The 22,558-nt window shown below is 40.1% G+C and overlaps 1 protein-coding gene across 22 annotated transcripts in view; it reads left to right on the forward strand.

Moving 5' to 3' along the window:
• Positions 1–22,558, forward strand: part of PARD3 (par-3 family cell polarity regulator) — a 625,186-nt gene that overhangs the window by 567,572 nt on the left and 35,056 nt on the right. Inside the window, exon 23 of one of the 22 annotated variants that reach the window (XM_082385263.1) lies at positions 1,955–10,662. The exons of the other annotated variants lie outside the window; for them this stretch is intronic. Within the exon in view, the coding sequence (XP_082241389.1) occupies positions 1,955–2,111 (157 nt within the window). The 3' untranslated portion in view covers positions 2,112–10,662. Of the gene's footprint in view, positions 1–1,954; positions 10,663–22,558 lie in introns of those variants that run through there. 22 annotated transcript variants of the gene reach the window in all.

Below are 22,558 nucleotides of genomic sequence, written 5' to 3' on the forward strand. Positions count from 1 at the left end.
TTTTTTTTTTTTTATTTCAGAAGATGTTCTTTTTTCCATTTACCTGAATATTGCTTTTTTCCATTTTCTACTACTAACCATAGGAGTAGTTTCTCGACTTGAGAGGTTTTTTGTTTTGTTTTTTTAAAATATTTCTTTAAAGAATGAAGAAGTCTTGTCACTTACGGAGCACCTTTTCTTGAAAAACGCTCAGTACTGCTCCTAGTATGGAGTGTATAATGAAAAGGCTTTCCTGGGAGCCTAATTGTGCGTGGTACGGCATGCATTCAGGCGCTACAGCCCATCACACCAACATGCACGTGCTGGTGGAAGCCAACAACGCTGGTGGACTTTCTCAGTGACCCTAAGGTGCTCAGTGTAATTTTGGGCTAAGAATACTCTATCATAGTCAGACTTTTGGTAAGTAAGATCTGGATGAATAGTTGTTAGTGAACAATATTTAATATGCCGCTGTGGAAAAGTGGGAGCTTTCCGTAGCCAAGCTCAGCTCCTCCCCTGCCTGAGGTTGCTGCCTCAGACAGATGTAGCCCGCCAGCAGCCGACGTGAAGGCGGCAGAAAAACTGAGCTGACACCGCAGCAGGTGTAAATCTTTAGCGGCGACCAGGTTTGTATCATTGCTGCCCAGACAAATTGGCCAGGCTTATTTTATTTGTTCTCACAAATCACTCTTTTAATTGGCGTGATAGTTTTTTTTTTTTTTTTTGCAAATAGTGACCCCAACATAGTGCATTGTTTCAGATGGAATGTTCAGAATGTTGATACTGAATTATAGCAGCCACGTTCCTTAACTAGAAATGGAGGGAAACACAGGTCACAGAGATCTTCAAGGTTTACTTTTAGTTTATGTTTTTTAAACTTCCAGTTACAAGATAAATAAGTTCTGGGGATGTAATGTACAATATGATCTGTATAAAAGTTGTGAACAGAGCAAACCCTAAGAGTTCTCATCACAAGGGAAAATCTTTTTTGATTGTTTTCCTTCCTTTCTTTTCATTGTGTCTGTCTGAGAAGATGGACGTTTGCTGACCCTATTGTGGTCATCATCTCACAATATATATGAGCCAGACCATCATGCTGTGTCCTTACACTTACACAGTGATGTATGTCAATTGTTTCTCAATAAATCTGGGGAAAAATTAAAAGAAGTGTTTAACGAGAATTATAGGTTAGGCATCGTGTGTGTGTGTGTCGTGGCTGTGTTTATCCAGTGTTTTGTGACTGTCCTCTCTTCTAGAGGGCTGAAGAGGCCTCAAGCTCCCATACATGGGCTCAGAGTCTTTGAGACTTTCTGAGCTCTTTTTAATGCAAGTGAAATTTCTGGTGTTTCCATTCATCAAGGTCAAAATAGAATTTTCCTTGAGACTCAGGAGAAGAATTAACATCCACCAATACTTCTTAAGAAAGAGCATAGTCCATACTTTGGAAAACACCGAGCTTTATTACTAAATTTAATTTTGTTTTCCAACTAATTTTACCCAATAGAGCAACTGTTTTTCATAGCTTAATGTTTTATCAGCAATAAAGTAAAATCCCTTATTCCTACTTCATGTCTTTGAGTGTAGCTCATTGAATTTGTGGGAGGGATTAGAGAAAGAAATTTTAAAATGGCTGATTTTAAAGACAGAATATAAGGATAATAGAAGGAAGGGAAGCTCTGGGGAGAAAGATTTCATTTTTGTATGGTTGTCCCTTGGTATCCATGGGGGATTGGTTCCAGGACCCACCACTACAGATACCATAATCCACAGATGCTTAAGTCCCTGATATAAAATGGCATAGTGTTTGCATATAACCTACACTCATCCTCCATGTACTTTAAATCATGTCTAGATGACTTATAATACCCAGTACCATATTAAAGCTATGCAAATAGTTGCCTGTGCATAGCAAATTCAAGTTTTGTTTTTTAGAATGTTGTGGAATTTTTTTTTTCCAATTTTTTTTGATCCTCAGTTGGTTGAGTCCGTGGACGTGGAACCCGTGGATACGGAGGGCCGACTGTGTAACAGGTTCGAAATGTTGTCAGCATATGCAGGTGAGACACCCAGCAAGCAGGCAGTTCATTAGAATAATGGATGTGGGTTTTAGGAGAGAGGTCAGAGCTGCATGAAATGCATGGGCCAGCCTATGGATGCAGCAAATAAAGATAAAAGATGAGTAATAGGGACTTCCCTGGGGGTCCAGTGGTTAAGATGCTATGCTCCCAATGCAGGGGGCACGAGTTCGATCCCCGGTCGGGGAACTAAGGCTGCACGGCACGGCCAAAATAATTAATTAATTAATTTTAAAAAGAGATGAGTAATAATTTCCTCAGCAAATATGGGGAATTCATGTTTTTGCCAAAGGAAGAGAGTCAGCAGCGTCAAATTTTGCAAGAAACAAGCCCCCGAAGAGCCCACTCGCTGCCGTAACTATTAGAATGTCACGTGAGGATGCAGTGGGCACAGCCAAAGCCAACCCGCTGGGCGCTGAGAAGACAGTGTGAAGTGAGGGCATGGGGGATAAGTGGCTCTTGGGCAACGCTGGGCACGAAAGGGTAGAGAGGGAACTGGGCACCCATAACAATTGAATAGGAAGGTCAAGGAAACGCTATTAAGCTGAGTTAAAGCAACCAGCAACGAAGGAGGCCTTGATGATGTAAGAGGAAAATAACTCAGGTAGGGACGTCCTAATTGCTCATCCAGGATGAGCAGGGGTGGAGAGGGCAGTGTGCTGGCAGGTGGGTGGAGGAGGGTATAAAATAGAGACACAAAAGAGAATTATTTGGGGGAAAAAAATCAAAGACGATTTTTTCCTTTGAGCCACGATTAAGTTTGTCTCCAGACAGCGTCTCGCAACATGCTAGATATTCTGTACGGTTCCAGGAAACACACAGTCTGGCTTTTTACATTTCTGATTTTACTGATTATAATAGAAGGATGTTCTGGCATGCTGGAGATGTGATGGAAGGCCAGAGTGAAATTTGATGTCCGCTTATCGAAAGCGACGAGGAGGAGCTGGCAGGTTTCACCGGCAGGGCTGAAGGAGTGGAGGAGAGGCTTCATGTCAAAGCTAGAGAACTGAGATTTACTCAGCTTATAAAAGAGAAAACTGGATGGAGATCTAGTTCTTACTCTCAGAAACACAAAGAGTTTTATGAGGGTGAGTCTGACCAGTTTTTTCCTACTCTTCTGGAGGCCTAAATAAGGGTGAAGTGAATTTAAATGAAAGGAAATTTTTTTTTTTTTTTTGGTCGTGTCTTAGAACTTGATGAAAATGTTAGGGTGGGATTTTTTTTTTTTTTAAAAAAAAGGAAGAAAAAAGACTCATCTGTTTTAAATAACTGCTATTCAATTGGCTGAAGTCAAGGGTCAAGGCCAGGTGATTTCTTGAAAACTTTCCGTTTAGTGACTTGATAACGTCTATGGATGTTTTCAGTCAGTTTGTTTCAGAAATGCTCCCACATGCCTTTTTTTTTTTAACCCAAACAAAGGACTATGAAATTAAAATACTGTGTGTGTACGTGTGTATGTGTCTCCATCCAAGGAGGAAACTAGAAGTAGTACTTTGTGAATTTTGAAAAAGTACAATTTCTTTATATGTAAGTCAGCTTTAGATTGTTTGCCCACAGTAAAACTACAAGTCCTCTTCAGCAGTGGCTGTAAAACATTTGCAAAACTTGTTACTGGAATTGGCTTAATGTTCCTCAAAGTTAAAAAAAAGGACTGGTCTCCAGTTCTCTCTGCTTCAGACTGTGATTCTTTGTCTTGCATTGTCCTATATTTTGGTGAGAATAATTCAACAGCTGCTATTCCTCGTTGAAAGCTTTGGCATATTCCTTTCTAGAACATTCCGATATGTTACAGAATATATTTATTATAAGTGTATTCTTATGGTATTGAATGACCTGAAAGTATCCCTGTTGGGTTAATTCCTGGAAATTACAAGCATTACGGCAGTTCACGCAGAAGCTGTTCGCACTTGCCCACTGCAGCAGTAAACCGCGATCATGCTTGAATGTGTTCAGCGATGTTAACGGCTCAGTGGAAAAACTGCCCATTTGAGATAAACAGAAACTTTTCCACTCATCTCTCATAAGTTAGTCAAAAACAGAAGGAATGGCTTTTATGGCCATCTCATCCTTTTCTTCGTTGTTTAGTAGCTCTCTGTTTGGAATACAAAGCCTTCTACAAACTACTTACTTCTCTGCTTTACGGAAGGTCTGTAGCAGTGATTTCTATTCATTGCCTTCTACAAGTCGACCAAGGTGTGTGGTGTTTTATTTAACCATTTTTGGGTCTATGTTTATTCTTTATATATTAAAAATATAATAACTAGGCAAAGTAATATGGAGTAATCATCCACTTTAGTTCCTTTGCTCCTTGTTACCTCTTTCCCTCGGATATTTATTGTTTGGGGAACCCTTTGGTATATGTAATAACAAGAATCCTTACTTCAGAGTGTCAGCGTTACTCAGTGGACACACCCCCCTCTCTGGGTCTTACTGCAGAATATCCCTGATTCTGATCTGCTGTCCCAGTGGCCCTCCCAAAGCCATGCTGAGCAGATCTTATCTCTCTGAAATCCTCTAACACAGGGTCTGCCAACTATGGCCACAGACCAAGTGTCCCGCCTGCCATTTGGGGGATATCGTCTGTTTGTCTGTGGTACTTTGTCTCCCACAAAGGCAGAGCTGAATAACTGAAACAGACTGTTTGACTGAAAATATTTGCTATGTGGCCCTTTATAGAAAAAGTTTGCTAGTGGTTCTCAATCCCACTGTACATGATTTGTCCTCTGTGTCTTCCCACTTTTATCTCCCACTCTCCTCTCTCTCCAGTTGGGCCTCATGTGTCTCAGCCTTATTTTTGACCGACATTCCTTTTTTTATCCAACCACATCATCCTATGTTATCTTTTCATCTCATGTCCTTTCCTAATCTTTTCAAATTCTGCTTCTAAGATCCAACACGCATGCTACCTCACCTAAGAAGTCGTCTCTGATTCCACCAGCAAGGATTACTCTACTTTTAATCTAATGTTCTATCCTGCACTTTGTGGCACTTCCTTTCCCAGCCCATAGAGTGTCCAGGAGCTCAGGCCTCTCCCGCAGACTTAACTTCCAAGATAAGGGCTCAGCCCTTCCCGGGGCTGGCTGCTCTGAGTCCCAGCCTGGGTGTTGGGCTTAAACCCCTATCATCTGTAGTCTAGTGGGTGACACATCACTTGCTTCTGAAGTCAAACATAACAGATTTGATCACCTGATAATCACAGAAGCATTTAAATTAATTTACAGTGATGTGAAAAGCTACCCTTCATGGGCGTCATGAAGTGAGAATATGGAGTTGTTTCTGCTCTGATGGTTCATATGTGCCCTGCATCCCCTTAGAACTCAACTTGCCAGTTTGGGGGCGCATTTCCAGCTCTGAAATTGTGGGGTTTCAGGTTTCCACGTGGTGGTGGCCTCTATCCGAGCAGCTCACTCCAGGGTTGGGGGGATGAGTCTGAATTCTCACAGTCCTGTCAAAAGTGTATGGCCGGGCTGGTCGCTTTAAACGCCCATCTGAGAGCACTTCCATTGCTAAGGGGTCCTTCTAGCCTATCAGGGCAACATTTAGTGGAGTTTTTTTTTAACTAATCATTTCAACTCATTTCATGAAGTTGGAATTCGGGTGAAGTTGGAATGCCGGCTCACCTCGGTGCAGGCGCGTCTTGTTTTTCTCCTTCCTGGCACATAACACAATTCTAGTTAAAATTTATTATGGGCACAGTTACTCCATAAGGACAGGAAACACACCTGTTCTAGGCATCAATTTATGCTCAGCACGTAGCACACTAGGTTCTGCTGAGAGGCATGTAATGACGTGCATGGGTTCACACACCCAAGTGTGGACCCTTCCTACTCTAGCGACTGTGTCTTATTCATCTTTTTATTCCCCATGGGTGTAACACAGTGCCTTTCACTCACCGTATACCGTAGAAATGTGGGAGTGAATCCCATTCCTTAGCCTCTTGGCATTGAATTTCAGGTGAGTACCACCCCCCAATTCTCCCTAGTTTCCACTGGCCTAAAAAGGAACCTCACATGGGGTGATAAGCCTTCTCCATGTGCTCTCTGAGCTGGGCCTGCATCCCAGAAACAGGCCCCAAAGGCACATCACTCCTTTTCCCAAGAGCACTGCAGTTAAGTCCTTCCGTCCAGCTGGTCAGTTAACTGCACACGGAAGGGGCAGTTTCCATCTTGGCAAGAGGTCTGGGGGAGGCACACCATCGTTCTCTTACTTTCTTCCTACACTGGAAAGCAATGGTGTTGAACACCCAAAAACGATGACAGAAGATGATGCCTTTGAAAGGCAATCTCTGCGCCTTGTTCAGTGTGAGAACGCAGCCGGGAAAATAGAGTGTGAGTAGCACAGCAATTACTCACCTCGTTAGATCTAATTTCAGAATGCCTCCATGGCCCATTATTTTAGCACATTTTTTTAAATGTACCCAACAGCAGTGTTGAAACTGCAACTCTCTTGAAGGCTGTTGTGTTGGTGCCTACTGATTGCACCAGGCTCTAGGCGCTTTTTGAATATAAGCACTTAGAGGACACTGAATCCAGTCTGTTTTGTTTATTGAAGTCTTGTTTGTTTTGTATAACTATTTCATGTGTTCATGGGTTTCATGTGTATAGCGAATCTTTCAAATAACCAAAGCTTACCATTTTTCAGAACTAAAAATGTTCCCTATATTATCTACAGTATTGAATGGGGATTCTCTTTTAAGTAAATGTGATGATTTCCTAACTTCCCCCAGCAGTTATTCAAATGATAATTGAACCTTACTTAATGGTTCTAGGTCATCTATTTGCATTAATTATTTCATTGGATTTCTAAGATATAAAGAACTGATTGCTGCTATATTAAATCACTTCAGATTGTTAAAATATTTTAGCCTGTTTTTATAAGACTTCTTCTGTAGTAATCTGCGATTTCTCACTTCTACCATTGTGCCCTTGATGCAGTTAAGATGCTCGCTTATTTAAAATACAACTTCCTGGGTGAAAATGTTAAGGTGACTATACTCCATAAAAACCCACTCTTCGTGTAAAGGCAGTTTTGTGTAATGATTAAAAGTCTACACCCTACGTTTTAATCCCTGTTCTGCTATCAGCTAGGTGTTGATCTTAGGCAAGTTACTTAATTTTTCCATTTCTTTTCTCACTATCTCATCTGTTAAATGTGCATAACTGTTCTCACTTCCTAGAACCGTGAGGATTAGGTGCCTAGGACAGGCCTTATGTGTGGAAAGAGCTATACAGCTGTGTTAGCTGTTTTTGCTGTGGATACACTAATGGATAAGGTAGAGCAGAGAACTGATTTTGGCCAGCTGTATTCTAGGTTTAGGGATTTGCTAATAGTGTAAGATTGTAAATTGAGGGATTTCTATTCAGATTATCCTATGTCCTGCAATTTTTAGATGACCCTCCTTTTTTCTAGGAGTTACACAGATGTCGGATAAAGTCAGCCTTCTTTCCACCTGTGATTGAATCAGTAGTTATCCTGAAATTGACTACGAATTATTACCCACCTGCCTGTGCGCACACATTGTGCAGTTTTGTGCTGTACACCACAGCATTGTGCTTCCCTCACACTGACTTTCTTCCTGCTCACAGCGGCCCCTCAGCATCCATGGGGCTAAAAAGAGCATTCAGAACATGCTCTGGGTCTTAGAGCCAGTAAGTGACAGCAGAATCTAGACTTAGGTCCTTCTGAAACCTTACTGTGAACTAGATGCTTGCCTCCTCTGCCCCTAGAAGCACATGCAACTATTCCTGCAAACACCCTTCACCACAGGTGTAGTTGGAAGGAACTGCTTATTACTGATGACAAAATCCCAACTTTGAAACTCTGTGGTCGTTTGGTTCCATAAACTCTGTTTCTCTTTCAAGATTTGAGAATGCAAATGCCACAGTTCAGTCCTCAGTCTTGGAAATATCTGATGGAATGATTGGGATCAGTATCTCCAAATTCTTACCCGCCCCTAGGCCTTCTGACCTCACCTCTCAACCCACGTTTAATAGGTTCCAGGGTCTCACTGTCCAGTATGGAAGCCACCAGCCACATTTGGCTCTTTAACTTCCAAACAATTAAAATTAAATGAAGTTAAAAACACAGTTTCTCCACTGAATTACCCACGCGTCAAGGGTTCAGTAGACCCACGTAGCTAGTGGTGACCATACAGTCCAGCACAGATGAACAACCCTTCTGTTACACTGGAGCTGTGTTGCATGGTGTTGTACAGGGATAGTCACAGAGGCACGTGGCACATACACACTCTAGTTCCAGCTGAGGTCTGGCCCCTGTGCTATGGAACACAGGACAGGTCTCAGGTGAGCTCTCAGGCTTCCTCTGGCCTTTGAGATTAAAGCCTGGAGTGTCCAGAGTCAGGCCTGAGCACAGGCTGCTCTTCTATTTCCCCTGGGCTCGCCTACTTCCTGCTTAGTCTTAACCACATGAGCAACATGAAATGGAAGAGAAAAGAGAATCAGAAGTTATCCAAGAACCACATGAGGCATGAAGATACCAAAGGGAGAAGAAGCATGAGAGAGATTTCTCCAGAAGATTCTAGGTTCTTTAGCTTCTTCCATGAAAGTTATTTCCTACCTCCTGGGTCTTAAAGACTCTCTGTTGCCTTTGAATCATATCAAAACTTCTCTCTTGAGACGAAATGAGAGATGGACAACTTTAGTTTTTAAACCGTAAGTCACTTCCCGTGGTCAGGTTATGAAATCATCTTAGTAGGTTGTTATCAGTGGTTTTTAAAGAGAAAGTGGTAGAAGAGAATAGAAAAAATTAGAGTATATTAGCAATAGAAATGGTTTTGTTTCATAATCTCTATTTCAGGTGTAGATTTACGTACATTTATTGTACTGGTAGCTATGTAAAATGTACTTTTTATTGTGGGTTGTGGTCAAACCTGAATAATACTGGGTTCGAATTGTAGCTCACACAGTAAACAGAATTCTTTTTCTCATTTTCCAATGCCCATTTCTGTAATAGTGTTAGACTCGCTTTGTCATGTTTTATGTCATCCTTTTCTGGGTATCAGAACCATGAAAAATAAGGGCTTCATTCTGGGGGTGTGTGGTTGGAGTGAGGAACCCTGTGCAGGAAGCACATGATGGTCTCAAATCTTTAAACATGAGTCACGAGTTTGGAAATCTTGGAAATATAGGATGGCAAGAGTTTTGTTGTGAAATTTGCAGATATGAGTAGAGGGAATCCTTTCTGGTTGGTTTCATGGGGGAAACACTGTATATGTACTCATGATGTTCTATGTTAGGAGGTACAGACATGGAATATAACTACTTATCAAGAAAATGGGAGAAAAGGGGAGCATATCACTGGAAAGCATAGATCAGAGGTTCTCAGTCATTCAGCAAACTCAGGCAGCACGTATTTCCCTGGCATTGGGATCAGGGCTAACGGAATGAAAATGAAAATGACAAGGTCCCTCCACTCAAAAAGCTCACTGCCTAGTTGCAGAGAGAGCCAGTCCAGTAAGACATCTAGGCATGGGGGGCTGGGGGCGTGGAAGGGTATTTTCAGCCTCGGGGCCTTGCTGGTTCAAGTAGGATCTTCTGCCCCACGTCACTCTCATCATCTCAACCAAGTTTGAGAATCCCTGCCCTTGATGATGCGTGTTCTAGTGTGAAGTTCACTGGGCTCCATGCACAGTCATCCAGAGGATTTGTAAGTAGCTATACAATGAGATTTTAAAATTCAGCTTGAATCTTTTCATATCATAATCACGTTCATGATTCAGCAGAGATTTTTTTTTCATGTTGCATTCATACTCAAGGGCTGGTGGGTTTTTTTTTCCTCCTTTTTTCTACTGTAAGAATGCTAACAGGAATAAATTGAGTGGGATGAGCCTTCATTGTCACCTTTTTTCTTCACTGAGGTATTTATAGTAAGAAGATTAAATGTGCCGAAGCTGTTCTTCCCATTCATGTAAACCAAAGAGATGAGTTTAGTGAGTGCCTGGGCGGCAGTTTGGTCTAATGAGAAGTGGCAGCCCGGCGACTTGGAGCCCAGCTGAGCTCTGTCCCCACGGCTCCGGGAGGCTGCTCCCTCCAGAAGTGGAATCTAGCAGCTGTGCTCCTGCCCAGAGCTCATGTGGGGCTAGAAGCAGGACCTCCTCACGCAGAACCTTGACTGCAACTCACCTGTCCCTCCTGAGTTCTCTTGAGGGAGCACTTGCCTTACCGCAGGCTGACCAGCTAGGTCCAACTGAAAAATTGGGGCATGTAGTTTGACCCTGAGCAGTCTGTTTATGGGCAGAGTATTTGAAATTGTGCCTGTCCAGCAAAATCTGACTTGTGGCTGCTCTATTAAAAATAGGAAGTTGGGGCTTCCTTGGTGGTGCAGTGGTTGAGAGTCTGCCTGCCAATGCGGGGGACACGGGTTCGAGCCCTGGTCTGGGAAGATCCCACATGCCGCGGAACAACTAGGCCCGTGAGCCATAGCTACTGAGCCTGCGCGTCTGGAGCCTGTGCTCCGCAACAAGAGAGGCCACGATAGTGAGAGGCCCGCACACCGCGATGAAGAGTGGCCCCCACTCGCCGCAACTAGAGAAAGCCCTCGCACAGAAACGAAGACCCAACACAGCCAAAAATAAATAAATAATTAATTTTTTTAAAAAAATAGGAAGTTGAACCATGCAGCGTAATACTGACCTCCTGCCTGCGGACCACGTGCCTTGCATCCCCTTGCGGTCTTCCTGCACAAGGACCGTCATCAGAGGGAGGTAGCTTCCGTGTCAGAGGTGTGAGCCACGGCCCTTAGGACTCTGCTGAGCAGCTGGGTGTCGCCCTGCTTGGGCAGAGCAGCAAGTTGTGCACGGGCGATGTCACAGCTGCCTCCTGCCTCTAAGCATGACGGTCCATGCAGATGGTCGCCGTGCAGATGCCCAGTTCCCAGAGGACCTGTCTGTCCACCAGTGGCCACATTTCTCCACTGAGCTCCTTTCATCGGCCTTGTTGCTGCTGCCACGGGAGTTGAAAGAATTAATATAAATATATACATATATATGTATGTACACTCATACACACGTGCACATAATCTTTTTTTTTTATATATAAATTTATTTACTTATTTTTGGCTGCGTTGGGTCTTCGTTGCTGTGCGCGGGCTTTCTCTAGTTGCAGCCAGCAGGGGCTACTCTTCGTTGCGGTGCGCGGGCTTCTCATTGCGGTGGCTTTTCTTGCTGCGGAGCACGGGCTCTAGGCACGTGGGCTCAGTAGTTGTGGCTCTTGGGCTCCAGAGCGCAGGCTCAGTAGTTGTGGCGCACGGGCTTAGTTGCTCCGTGGCATGTGGAATCTTCCCAGACCAAGGCTCGAACCCGTATCCCCTGTGTTGGCAGGCAGATTCTCAACCACTGCGCCACCAGGGAAGCCCCTTACACACATATTCTTAAAGGGCTTGTGGTTTCTGAGGATGGAGAACGGGAAAAACTGTGTAAAGCAAAAATGCCCAAAGGGTCATCTGCTCTGGCTGACCACTCATCTTCAGAGGTTCCTGGGCCTCCATTCCTGAGTCTCTCTGGGGTCCTGCAGAACCAACGTTTTGCCTCTTGGTGTCTTCCTTCCCCTGATGAAGGCTCTGCTTTCCACCTTTTCCTATGTGCTAAGTCCCATCCCGTAGCCTTCCAGTTGCTAAAATCTTATCGTTCATTTATGTATTTCAGTCTCTTCTATCGTTATTTTTTTTCTCCTTGTGGCCTTAAGACTTTTTATTCCTCTGTGATTTTAGTGGAGTTTTGGAAGAGAGCTGAGCTGCCTGTCTCTGCTCAACCTGCCCTGTTTGGTTGGCGTCTCAGTGGCCTCTCTGTAAGAATCGTCAGCATCCAGCAGGGACCCCTGAACCACTCTCTTCTCAACCCTGACTCACCTTCCCGTGGTCCGTCTCTTTGCTGGCCGACACCGCTTCCTCAAAGTCCATCCCATATCCAGGGAGCCTGTGAAAATGCACCTGGCCCAGTCTCTACTTTTCCTGAAGAACTGGTCACTCCCTCCTGTTATTTTCACACAAAAAAGTATACATTTACTTTCTGACTTAAGACCTTATCTATTATTATGTTACTTGACTGTTGAGTGTAGGAACCATTTTTCACCCCTTGCTATTCTCAGCAATTGGCAAGGGACCTGGCATCTGATAGGTGATCAGTAAATTACTAATCTTCCCATATTAACTGGGAAAAACATTCTCCACCGAAAGCAATGAGGCAGCTACGGCCCTGCAGGTGCGGTGTTGGGGAAGCGGCTGGAGGGTGCAAAGAAATAAACTATAGGTTACTGCCCCCTCCCTCCCTCCCTCTTTCCCTCTCTCTCTCTCTCTCTCTCTGGCTCAGGCATTCAGCGATTAGAAATCTTTGTGGCTGCTCATCTGTCTGCGGTTGTCCCTTATTGATGGGGAAGATCAGGTGATGCCGGTCTGGGACTGTCTGTGTCGTCCTTTGCTCAGAATCCAGGCAATCTCAGTTCCAGGCATCCTGAAGTCAGTCCATTGCCAGGAAAGCTGTGGGTGCTAAGGGGATTCACCAATGGCTGTAAAATTCGCAGTATTTCTTTTCATTCAAACTCGCTGAGGAGAGAGCTTCACTTGCATTTGCCCAACACATATTATTATTATTTTATGTTTCCTCAGAGAGTTTTCCGCTGAAGCCTCACTTTCTGTTTCCCGTCCCCACCACTGTACACACTGTCATTTCAGTGGCAAGTCTGTTTGTCAGAAAACTCTAATTGCTTTATGTGTGAGAACATTAAACTGCGATAAATTTATGTACGCAGCTGCTCCATTACTGCAGAACAAGTTTTATCTCCTAATAAATTGATGTTTCTTTTTAGTGTCAACTAAAACCAAAATTTACACCCGAGGAAGTGAACCTTAACATTAAATAATTACTTCAATGCCACGTGTAGTAAGAAAGCGTCCACACTACCCAACTCTAAAAAGGCTGGAGCCAGGGAAATGGTTTCTTCCTCTGTTAATTGTTTCTTGAAAGCATAATTGCACAATGGCTTTAATTGAAATAGGAATGGAAGCTATGCCCTTTTAAAGCAGATACTGTAAATAGTGTCATCATTTGGTATGAGTTACACCATCAGGGAAAAGACTAAAAGGCTTATTTATGTTGAAGGGTTAGGGGGAAGGAGAGAGATTTGCTTTGGTGGTTTGTCTGGAGTTGCATTTAAGATAATGGGGTAGATGCTTAAAATTTGCTGGACTTTGATTAATATTTAATTCATCTTTTCTACAAGACTTTGAATTCCACCAACCACTAATAAAAGACAGAGCTTGGACAAAGGACTTCTATAAATTTGACTGACTTTTAGAGGATCTGAATTAAAATGGCCAGAGGCTGGTTTTCTTCTTATTTTCGTGTTTATTGTACCTCAAATATGGTGCTCTTTTAGGAATGATATACATTAAAGACTTTACTTGGCTGATCCCATGTGGAATAAATAAGAGATAGTATTATGTTTACTTTTATTTTTTTTGGATTCAAGTCTTTACGGTGGATTTTTTTTTAATTGAAGTATAGTTGATTTACAATATCATGTTGGCTTCAGGTATACAGCAAAGTGATTCAGTTATACATACATGTATATATGCATATATATATATATATATATATATATATATATATATATATATATATTCTTTTTCAGATTCTTTTTCCTTATAGGTTATTACAAAATACTGAGTATAGTTCCTTGCGCTATACAGTAGGTCTTTGTTGGTTATCTATTTTATATATAGTAGTGTGTATCTGCTAATCCCAACCTCTTTAGGGTGGATTTCTGCAGAGGGAAGAAACTGTTCAGAGAGCATTTACAAAGCCTGGGCTGTTCTTTCTATTTTTCTTTATTTAGTCCCCACAATGAGCCTGCAAGGAAATTCCCACTTCATAGAAGAGTGCAGAGAGTTTGTCATCTGACTCAATTCACAAAGCTGGTCAGAGATGGAAGAGCCATGATGGAACCCAGCTCTCTGCTTTCACACCCCAGGCTACACCTGCCTCTAAAAAGCTCCCTTTCCCTGGATCTGAGATTCTTTCCAGATCCCACGGGGGGCTGCTTCTGCCGCAGCCAGATGGTGGGTGGTGTGTGGAGGTCTCAGTGTATGAAGGGCCTGCAAACACCCTCAGTGGGTGAGACCCCTGCAGATACATATGTTTACTTTGAAGTCATATTATGAACTGAAAGTTTATTATATATTCGTGTGTGTGTGTGAGAGAGACAGAGGGAGAGAGAGAGAGAGAGAGAGAGAGATCCCCTAATTCAAGTATGGCACAGATTAGAAAGCTTTTTCTCCAATTTCTATGCATCAGGAAGACAATAGCAACAGAGTGTTAAAATGTGGCCCAACCCGGCATAACCCTGGGCTGAGAATCTGTATATTTGCATCGTCCTGAGTCTGCCGTCTCCTAGTTTGTTAATAACCTTGGCATGTCATTTTATCTCTCTGGGCCTCAATTTTCTCATTGATAAAGAGTTGGTCCCAGTGATCTCAGTGCTACCTTATGATTTGAGTGTTCTTCAGTTCTTTTTGGGGGGGCTCAGTACTTATTAGCTATAATTATTGTCATTTTTTAAAATTTAATTTATTTTTTACACAGCAGGTTCTTACTAGTTATCTATTTTATACATATTAGTGTATACACGTCAATCCCAATCTCCCAATTCATCCACCGCCACCAGGGCACCCCCCAGGAGTGTTCTTCAGTTCTAAAAGCAATGGTCCTATGATCATGGAGTAGAGACATAAGAGGTATTTGAGTGCTGGCTGTTTATTCCCTACTGTGTGAGAAACAGTTACCGTTTCCTTTTCTTTGCCTTTAACCTTCCCGGCCCACGTCTGACCTAGAAGACAGGAAAGCAGACCATCCAAGGACAGCCTGGATGTCGTCCTGTGCCAGTTCTGTGCCAGTTCTGTCAATTATCTGGGAAATGACTGAATATTCCTTGTTTTAAAGCCGGCTTTGTTTTTTAAATGACATTTGAATAAAATGTTAAATGCCACGATGGAGATCAACACACACCCAAACACTTAACTGGACAATCTGTGATGTCCTGGCTCTAGCATTTTGGAAGAGTTATGAAGTTGATGGTATGGTTTTTTTGAAAGTCTCTGTTAGCTACAGGGAAATTTCTTCAAAGTAACAGAAAGATCCTGTAAAAAATCACATAAAAAGCATGTTGGGTCTACAGGGTAAAATTGAAGGATTTAACTAGAAGACGTCCCTCTTTGTCTTCAAAAAAAATCTGGTCTTAGTCCTCTGTAAAGCCATTTTAGGTTAAAAAAAAAAAAGCAGAAGTATTAAGATATTTAGTTGGGATGTTCATTTCATGCTGAATTTCTAAAAATTTCTTAGTGCTATAGATAGACAGATAGATAGATAAAGCTTGCTAGCTAGCTATATATATATATATTCTGTAGAATCTTGTGTTCTCTTGTATAAGGAATACATAGACTGTACTTAAACTCATTTTACAGTATTTGCAGTCTAGTTTTACTATTTAACTATAAAGATTTAGAATTATTACATCTTTGCTTATGTGATCCATTGTTACTATATCATGGCCTTATCTGGCGCCAACTCCTTGGTCAGAAACATAACCTCCAATTATAACACTGCTCCTATGGGAAAATGTGATTCACTTTATGATGTGGTCTCTAGGAACACATTGTGGGGAACAGTCGAGAATACTGCCTTTTTTAAAATATAGGCTTTTCAACCCTTTATACCATCAGTTACACCTTGGCAAGATGTGAACAATGTGTCTTAGATTGGAGGCTGTTCATGGATTGGATTTGAGTGGGGTCTCAGAGCACCACCCCCCCAAGTGCATACAAAGGGGACAACAAATGTATACGTCAAGCTTAAGTTTCAGTTGGAAAGTTTGCTACAAATATATACACTTATGTTTTTGAAATGAGAATTTTATTTAAAATGTTATAAAATAAAAGATCTCTCTTCTCTGTGATGCCAAACAGCTTGATCTTCCAAACATAGGCTATAGTCATAGTTACTGATAAATCCTGGCTTTTCTCTCAAAAATGCAAAAGCTCGTTGTCCTTTTGTGCTCCTTTTCATCAGTAATTAGAATTACATTATTGGTAAAAATCTTTAACATACTATTTTAATTACTTCTAGGATCCTGATATCTTAGTTACGAGATTCTCAGTTACAAGGACAAAAAATAAATCTTATTAAGTTTTGGGTTGTTGTTGTTGTTGTTTTTTTTTTTTGGAAAGTGCTTAAATTAATTGAATATGTCCAATCAACTTAAAAAGAAAAATCGCTGTCATAATAATATCCATTGGGACTTAGAAGTTACACAAACTAAATAACTCATCAGAAATACTGAGAATATAGTGAACGGTAGCCTTGGTCCTGAAGGGACACATACTATACTCTTTCTTTTATTCTTTTCATGAGAAGAGTTAGCCAAACTCTCAATGGAACAAGGAACATACTTGATAACAGATATTAACCTAACATCAAGGAAATGAGAAGGTTAATCTTAGAGGCTTGGATTTAGGATAATTCTGACAACAGTACATCAGAGCTGTCACGTTTTAGTTCATTCAAACAAAATTTTAATTTTCTTTAAAGTTTCTTTCAGTTAGTGAAACCTTAGCTCTCATGAAAGGAACTAGATCGACAGCCCCTGAGGACACTTTTTTGTCACCAGCACAGCAGCATACCTGCCAGCATCCCAGGTATAATGAGCCCAAGGCCCAGCCTGGAGGGAGCAGAGAGGTTGGTGTTTGGACCCACAGGGATTCCTTGCAATGAACCTTTAGCAGCAGAGCCTGGCAGGTTACTTGAGTTCCTGCTCAAACAGAGCACATTTTTACATCCCATTAGAGCCCCACTTCATAAGCACTTCCAGCCTTCTTTTCTGCTTCTCTATTGCTGTGAAAAGAAAAACAGTCCTTTCCTAACAATATTGGTTGGATTTATCATATATACTCATCCCTCTTCTCTTTCAACATGTTCTTTCTGTATCTGATCCACTGTTATGGCTTAAATTACACCTGTGTATGTGTTGGTGGCAGCTGAAGCTCTCTCTGCAATTTCACTTCTCTCCTGAGCTGCAGGCCCAGATGTATAACCTACTCTGTGCCTCTCTCTCTCTAGAAGTTATTGTCTTCAGTGTTTATCAAGTGCCTGGGTTAGATGCTTTCTTTTTTTTTTTTTTTAAAGGAAACTATGTGTTTTTTTTGTTTTGTTTTTGTTTGTTTTTTTAAATGGGAATTACTTATTTATTTATTTATTGCTGTGTTGGGTTTTCGTTTCTGTGCGAGGGCTTTCTCTAGTTGTGGCAAGTGGGAGCCACTCTTCATCGCGGTGCGCGGGCCTCTCACTATTGCGGCCTCTCTTGTTGCGGAGCGCAGGCTCCAGACGCGCAGGCTCAGTAATTGTGGCTCACGGGCCCAGTTGCTCCGCGGCATGTGGGAATCTTCCCAGACCAGGGCTCGAACCCGTATCCCCTGCATTGGCAGGCAGATTCTCAACCACTGCGCCACCAGGGAAGCCCTAGATGCTTTCTTAGACATCATCTCACATTATTCACATACACATAAGCCAAATATTATTTCTGTTAGAAGAGTCAGAAGCAATAACTACTCAGAATAGGGAAAGAAATTCTAGGCTTTATATTCCATACTCAATAGAGTGTCATTGTGACCCTCTAGGAACTGTGGTTAATGAAATAAAATTTATTCTTGTAGGAGTACTGACCACTGAATTTCCAAAAATTATTGTAAGTAGTTCTTAAAAATAGTTATTAAAATGAAGCTTGAAAGGACCCAAAAAGGTAAAAAAATATTAGAAAATTGAGCTAGTAATTATAATTGAACAATAAGTTTATCTCAGTTTCCTGGTAGCCAAGGCAAAAAGGACAACATCAAAACTTTACTCTGTGACAAAAGGAAATGCATGAGTTTATCTGGAGAAATGCTCTCATTAGCAATGAATTCCAGGAGTCATTTTTAACATACATACTTGTAAAAGGGAAATTGCATAACAAAATGACCATTTTCAAGTGAAGGGTTATATAAGATTCATGAATGTTCTTATTATGATCAACTGTGCAATAAATGGAAATATATGAGATCATGTGTAGACTATCTTCTCTGGTGTTATATGTTAGGAGTAATTTCTCACATATACACTTTCTAAAATAAAAATTGTATAACGAATTGGATTACCTTTGTAAATATAGGGTTGCGAAGAACACAGAAATATTCACATTATGACCATTTGTCATATTGACTTTTGACCAAAGTTGAAGATATAACATTATATTGTAAAGATATTTTCCTGAGAATTTAAGGTAATATAACCTAGAAGTATTTAGCTTTCTGGATAAATATTCTTGGTCTTATTATGAACAGTAAAATGTTCATAGATAATTTTGTAAATCCAAAAGAAGGGAGAAACTACTAGGAAAGGGAGAATCCTTTGTCAGGAATTTCACCGACAATGTCTACCTATAACTTCAAAATCAGCTTAAGATTTATGTTTTTATCCCATGATTTTTAAGAAAAAATGTTCAAACTATCATAAGTTTTTTTTTTAATCACCATTTTTGGTAATTGATTTTATCAAATATCATACCACTGTACGTTTCATCAATTATAAGATTCACATTTTTCACAATTTAAAATCTCCAATACTAAGATACTTCTTACAACCAGTGTTAATTGGCAGCATTTTCTTTCTGTCTCAGAGATATATAAAATGTGTCATGATTTAATGGTTTTTTTTTTTCTCCTTTTTTGTGTAGTTGAAGTATAGTTGATTTACAATATTGTGTTAGTTTCTGGTGTCCAACAAAGTGATTCACTTATACATGTATGTATTCTTTTCCATTATGGTTTATTACAGGACATTGAATATAGTTTCCTGTGCTATACAGTAGGGCCTTGTTGTTTATCTATTTTATATATAGTAGTTTGTATCTGCTAATTCCAAATTCTTAATTTATCCCTCCCCCACCCCCTTTCCCCTTTGGTAACCATAAGTTTGTTTTCTATGTCTCTGAGTCTGTTTCTGTTTTGTAAATAAGTTCATATGTATCATATCTTAGATCCTGCATATAAGTGATATCATATGTTATTTGTCTTTCTCTTTAATCTCTAGGTCCATCCATGTTGCTACAAATGGTGATTTAATGGTTTCTTAAATTCAGTGAAATATAGTTATAATTGTATACTTCATACATACTTCTTACATGTTAGTTCAGTTTGTAACACAAAAAATCAGACTATATTGATTAAAAGAAAAAAAAAAACCTAGATTCTGGCAATAAAAGGGTAGTGTATTACTTCTCCAAAATTGTTGACATGTTATTGGAAAGATAGAGAATCAACTCCTTAACTGAATCCATGTTGTAATAAACCCTAGTGACTTGATGGAAACAATTTTACAAAATTTGCAGTAAGTATCATATAAATTTGTGTTTATCAAAAACACCCTCAAGTTTATTAAATGTTCGGCATTTTACCCGTCTATTCCATGGACTCCATACGACTTCATAAAGTTCTCTAGATAATGTCATGCCAAGACCATGGAGATGACATTTTGATGTCAAAACAAAATAATATAGCAGAAACCTATAGAAACAATGTTGCAGTGACAAAATGAAATGTCAGTGGAGGTCTGTTGTAGCATAATGTCAAAACAAAATGTCAGCCAAAATCCGTGGAGACACTATTATGATATCAAAATCAAACAATATCAGTGCCAGTCTATAGAGACATTACAATATGAGAAAAGACAAAACAGAATGATATCATTGAGATCTGTGACTTCTGAGTCTCAATGTAGCTTTATGTTAGATAATTGGCTTGTGACAAACATGGGTAATAGTTCAGTATATGTTTTCTAAATCCTTCTTTTGCAACTCAAGAAAATATCCCAAACTGGTTCTTTAGTATAAATGCCTGTGTTAGAAAATTGCTGATGTTTACATCTAAATCTGTGTCAAAGTCTGTGTCTATGTTCTGGGCTTCTGTTGCTACCACACACATAATTAGTTCTATTTGGTCTTGGCTTAGCTTCCCTGCACACTAGTACTTGGACATCAGTTGAACGTAAAAATATGGGAAAGGCGGTGTTACAATCTGCTTGTAAGGGATCATACTGGGTTTTAGCAGATGCTTTGCTCCATTTCTTTCTCCTCTGTCCTCACGTATAGCTGGCACTACCCCTACCTTGGGGAGCCTTCAGGCATCAAGGCTGGTTTTGAAATGTACATCCAAATTCCCATGACCTTTGCCCCTTCCACTCATGGTTCAATAGCACCTTGGCTGGGTAGTTACTCTATCTGTTTTCCAGCTCTTCAATATTAATTGAAAGATCCAAAATTCTTTGTTTATTGCAGAAAAACAAATCTTTTAAAAATCTGTAATCCTGCTAAATAAGGATCTTGTCCCAAAAGAAAGTTATTTAAATCAGTAAAGTGTCAGATTAAAGTCTCTGAACAATATTTTAGACACAGAGAAGTGAAAATTTCACCATATGAATCACCTTATAAAGGTCAAAAGGTTTTTATCTACATTTTAAATGATTTGTGTCTGGAATTCAATATTACCTATTTTTTTTTTTTTGAAATTTGAAAATCCCTGAAACTGAGAAAAAGTCAAACTAGAGAAAAGAACCTCTTCTATGAATACTGTGCCCAGAAAAGAAATTATATTTTTTCTCATTTTATTCAGCTACAGTATAATTTAAAATTTTTTAAATATTTAAGCAAAATGATACAATAAAGTCTTGATTAACTAGAAGCCAACCAAGCAAACCCACAATTAGCCAATGTGTTTGCAAATTGCACTTTTTAGGAGAAAGAGGTAGATGCCTACAGAAGTGCTACTATTGGGAGTTTGTAAAAAGAAATTGTCAAAAAAAAGTGAAAGGGCTTTGGGATAATACCTATAGTCAGTAGAGTAACATTCAACTCAATTTCTTCCTTTTGTTTCCTACTCAGAGTAGTCAGTAATAAGAACTAAAGGTCAGGACTTCCCTGGTGGCACAGTGGTTAAGAATCTGCCTGCTAATGCAGGGGACACGGGTTCGAGCCCTGGTCCGGGAAGATCCCATATGCTGTGGAGCAAGTAAGCCCGTGCGCCACTACTGCTGAACCTGCGTTCTAGAGCCCTAGAGCCACAACTACTGAACCCACATGTCACAACTACTGAAGCCTGTGTGCCTAGAGCCCATGCTCCACAACAAGAGAAGCCACTGCAATGAGAAGCCTGCACACTGCAACGAAGAGTAGCCCCTGCTCGCCTCAACTAGAGAAAGCCTGTGCACAGCAACAAAGACCCAACACAGCCAAAAATAAATAAATAAAATAAATAAATTTATTAAAAAAAAAAAAAGAACTAAAGGTCATGAGAATCTTGAAACTTTTAAAAGTTAAATGATATTCATCATTCCTTCTTTCCAAGATGGAAGAGAATTTAGTGCTTTCTAGAAGGATTTTCAAACACGAGGATTGAAACAAACAAAAGGGCTTTTGATAAACTTTTAGTTCTTCAGAGTATCAATTGGTTCTTCTAAGACTATGATTGTCCGGGATCTTATACTAGGTTTAATTTGCTTGTATTAATTCACATGTAGTAGCCACAAAACTATGCTATCTCCTGAAAAATGACATCAGCTTTGTGTGTGGTGGGGTCTCTGGAGTCTGGAACTGTATTCTCAAAGCATGCTCTGTAGCTGAGGCAGGACTGTACTGTGGGAAAAGTCAGGACACATTCTTTATCATGAGCACCAGTGGAATGATTTTAAGAGATCCAAATGGGAGCTGGTCACTATTTGGCAGGAGAATTAAGAGTGGAGGCCAGAAAATATTGAAGCAGAGAATTAAAAATTATAAATCATAACCACCACATTGACCAGTGGGAGTAAACTTGTGTAATAAACATAAAGCCAAGCTGTGAATTTCATCACATGTCAAAGAAGGAAAACTGTTTTGAGTATTAATGTCAGAACATGCTTTGGGGGAGAAAGTTTGGAGGACTTGGGTAAATCATTAAAATAGGATTTACTTATATTTGGAGCTTTGTAGATTACAAATGCAATGCTTTAAAAATTTAGTCCTCAAGTTTATATATATGTATATATAAGTATATATATATATATATATATTTAACACATAAAAATATAAGCATATAGAATAAAATCATATACTCTTAAAAAGTTATATGTGTATATACATGTGTGTATATATGTGTGTGTGTATATATGTATGTATGTGTATATATATATATATATATATATATATATATATATATGTATATATGATCCTAAAAAGTAATATAGAAATAATCCTAAAGTATATTGAGGAGTGGTAGATATTATCCTGTTATGAAAAACAACAACTATATTATAATTTTAGAAGAGTCATATCCGTGCCTTTCATATACTAAAAAAAAACCAATGTAAGTATCCATATACCTTGAAATATCAAATATTCTTGAAAAGATATTTGATCTACTTGAAAATAATG

The sequence above is a fragment of the Balaenoptera borealis genome, assembly GCF_965194805.1.
Source record: "Balaenoptera borealis genome assembly, chromosome: 3".
NCBI classification, from domain to species: domain Eukaryota; kingdom Metazoa; phylum Chordata; class Mammalia; order Artiodactyla; family Balaenopteridae; genus Balaenoptera; species Balaenoptera borealis.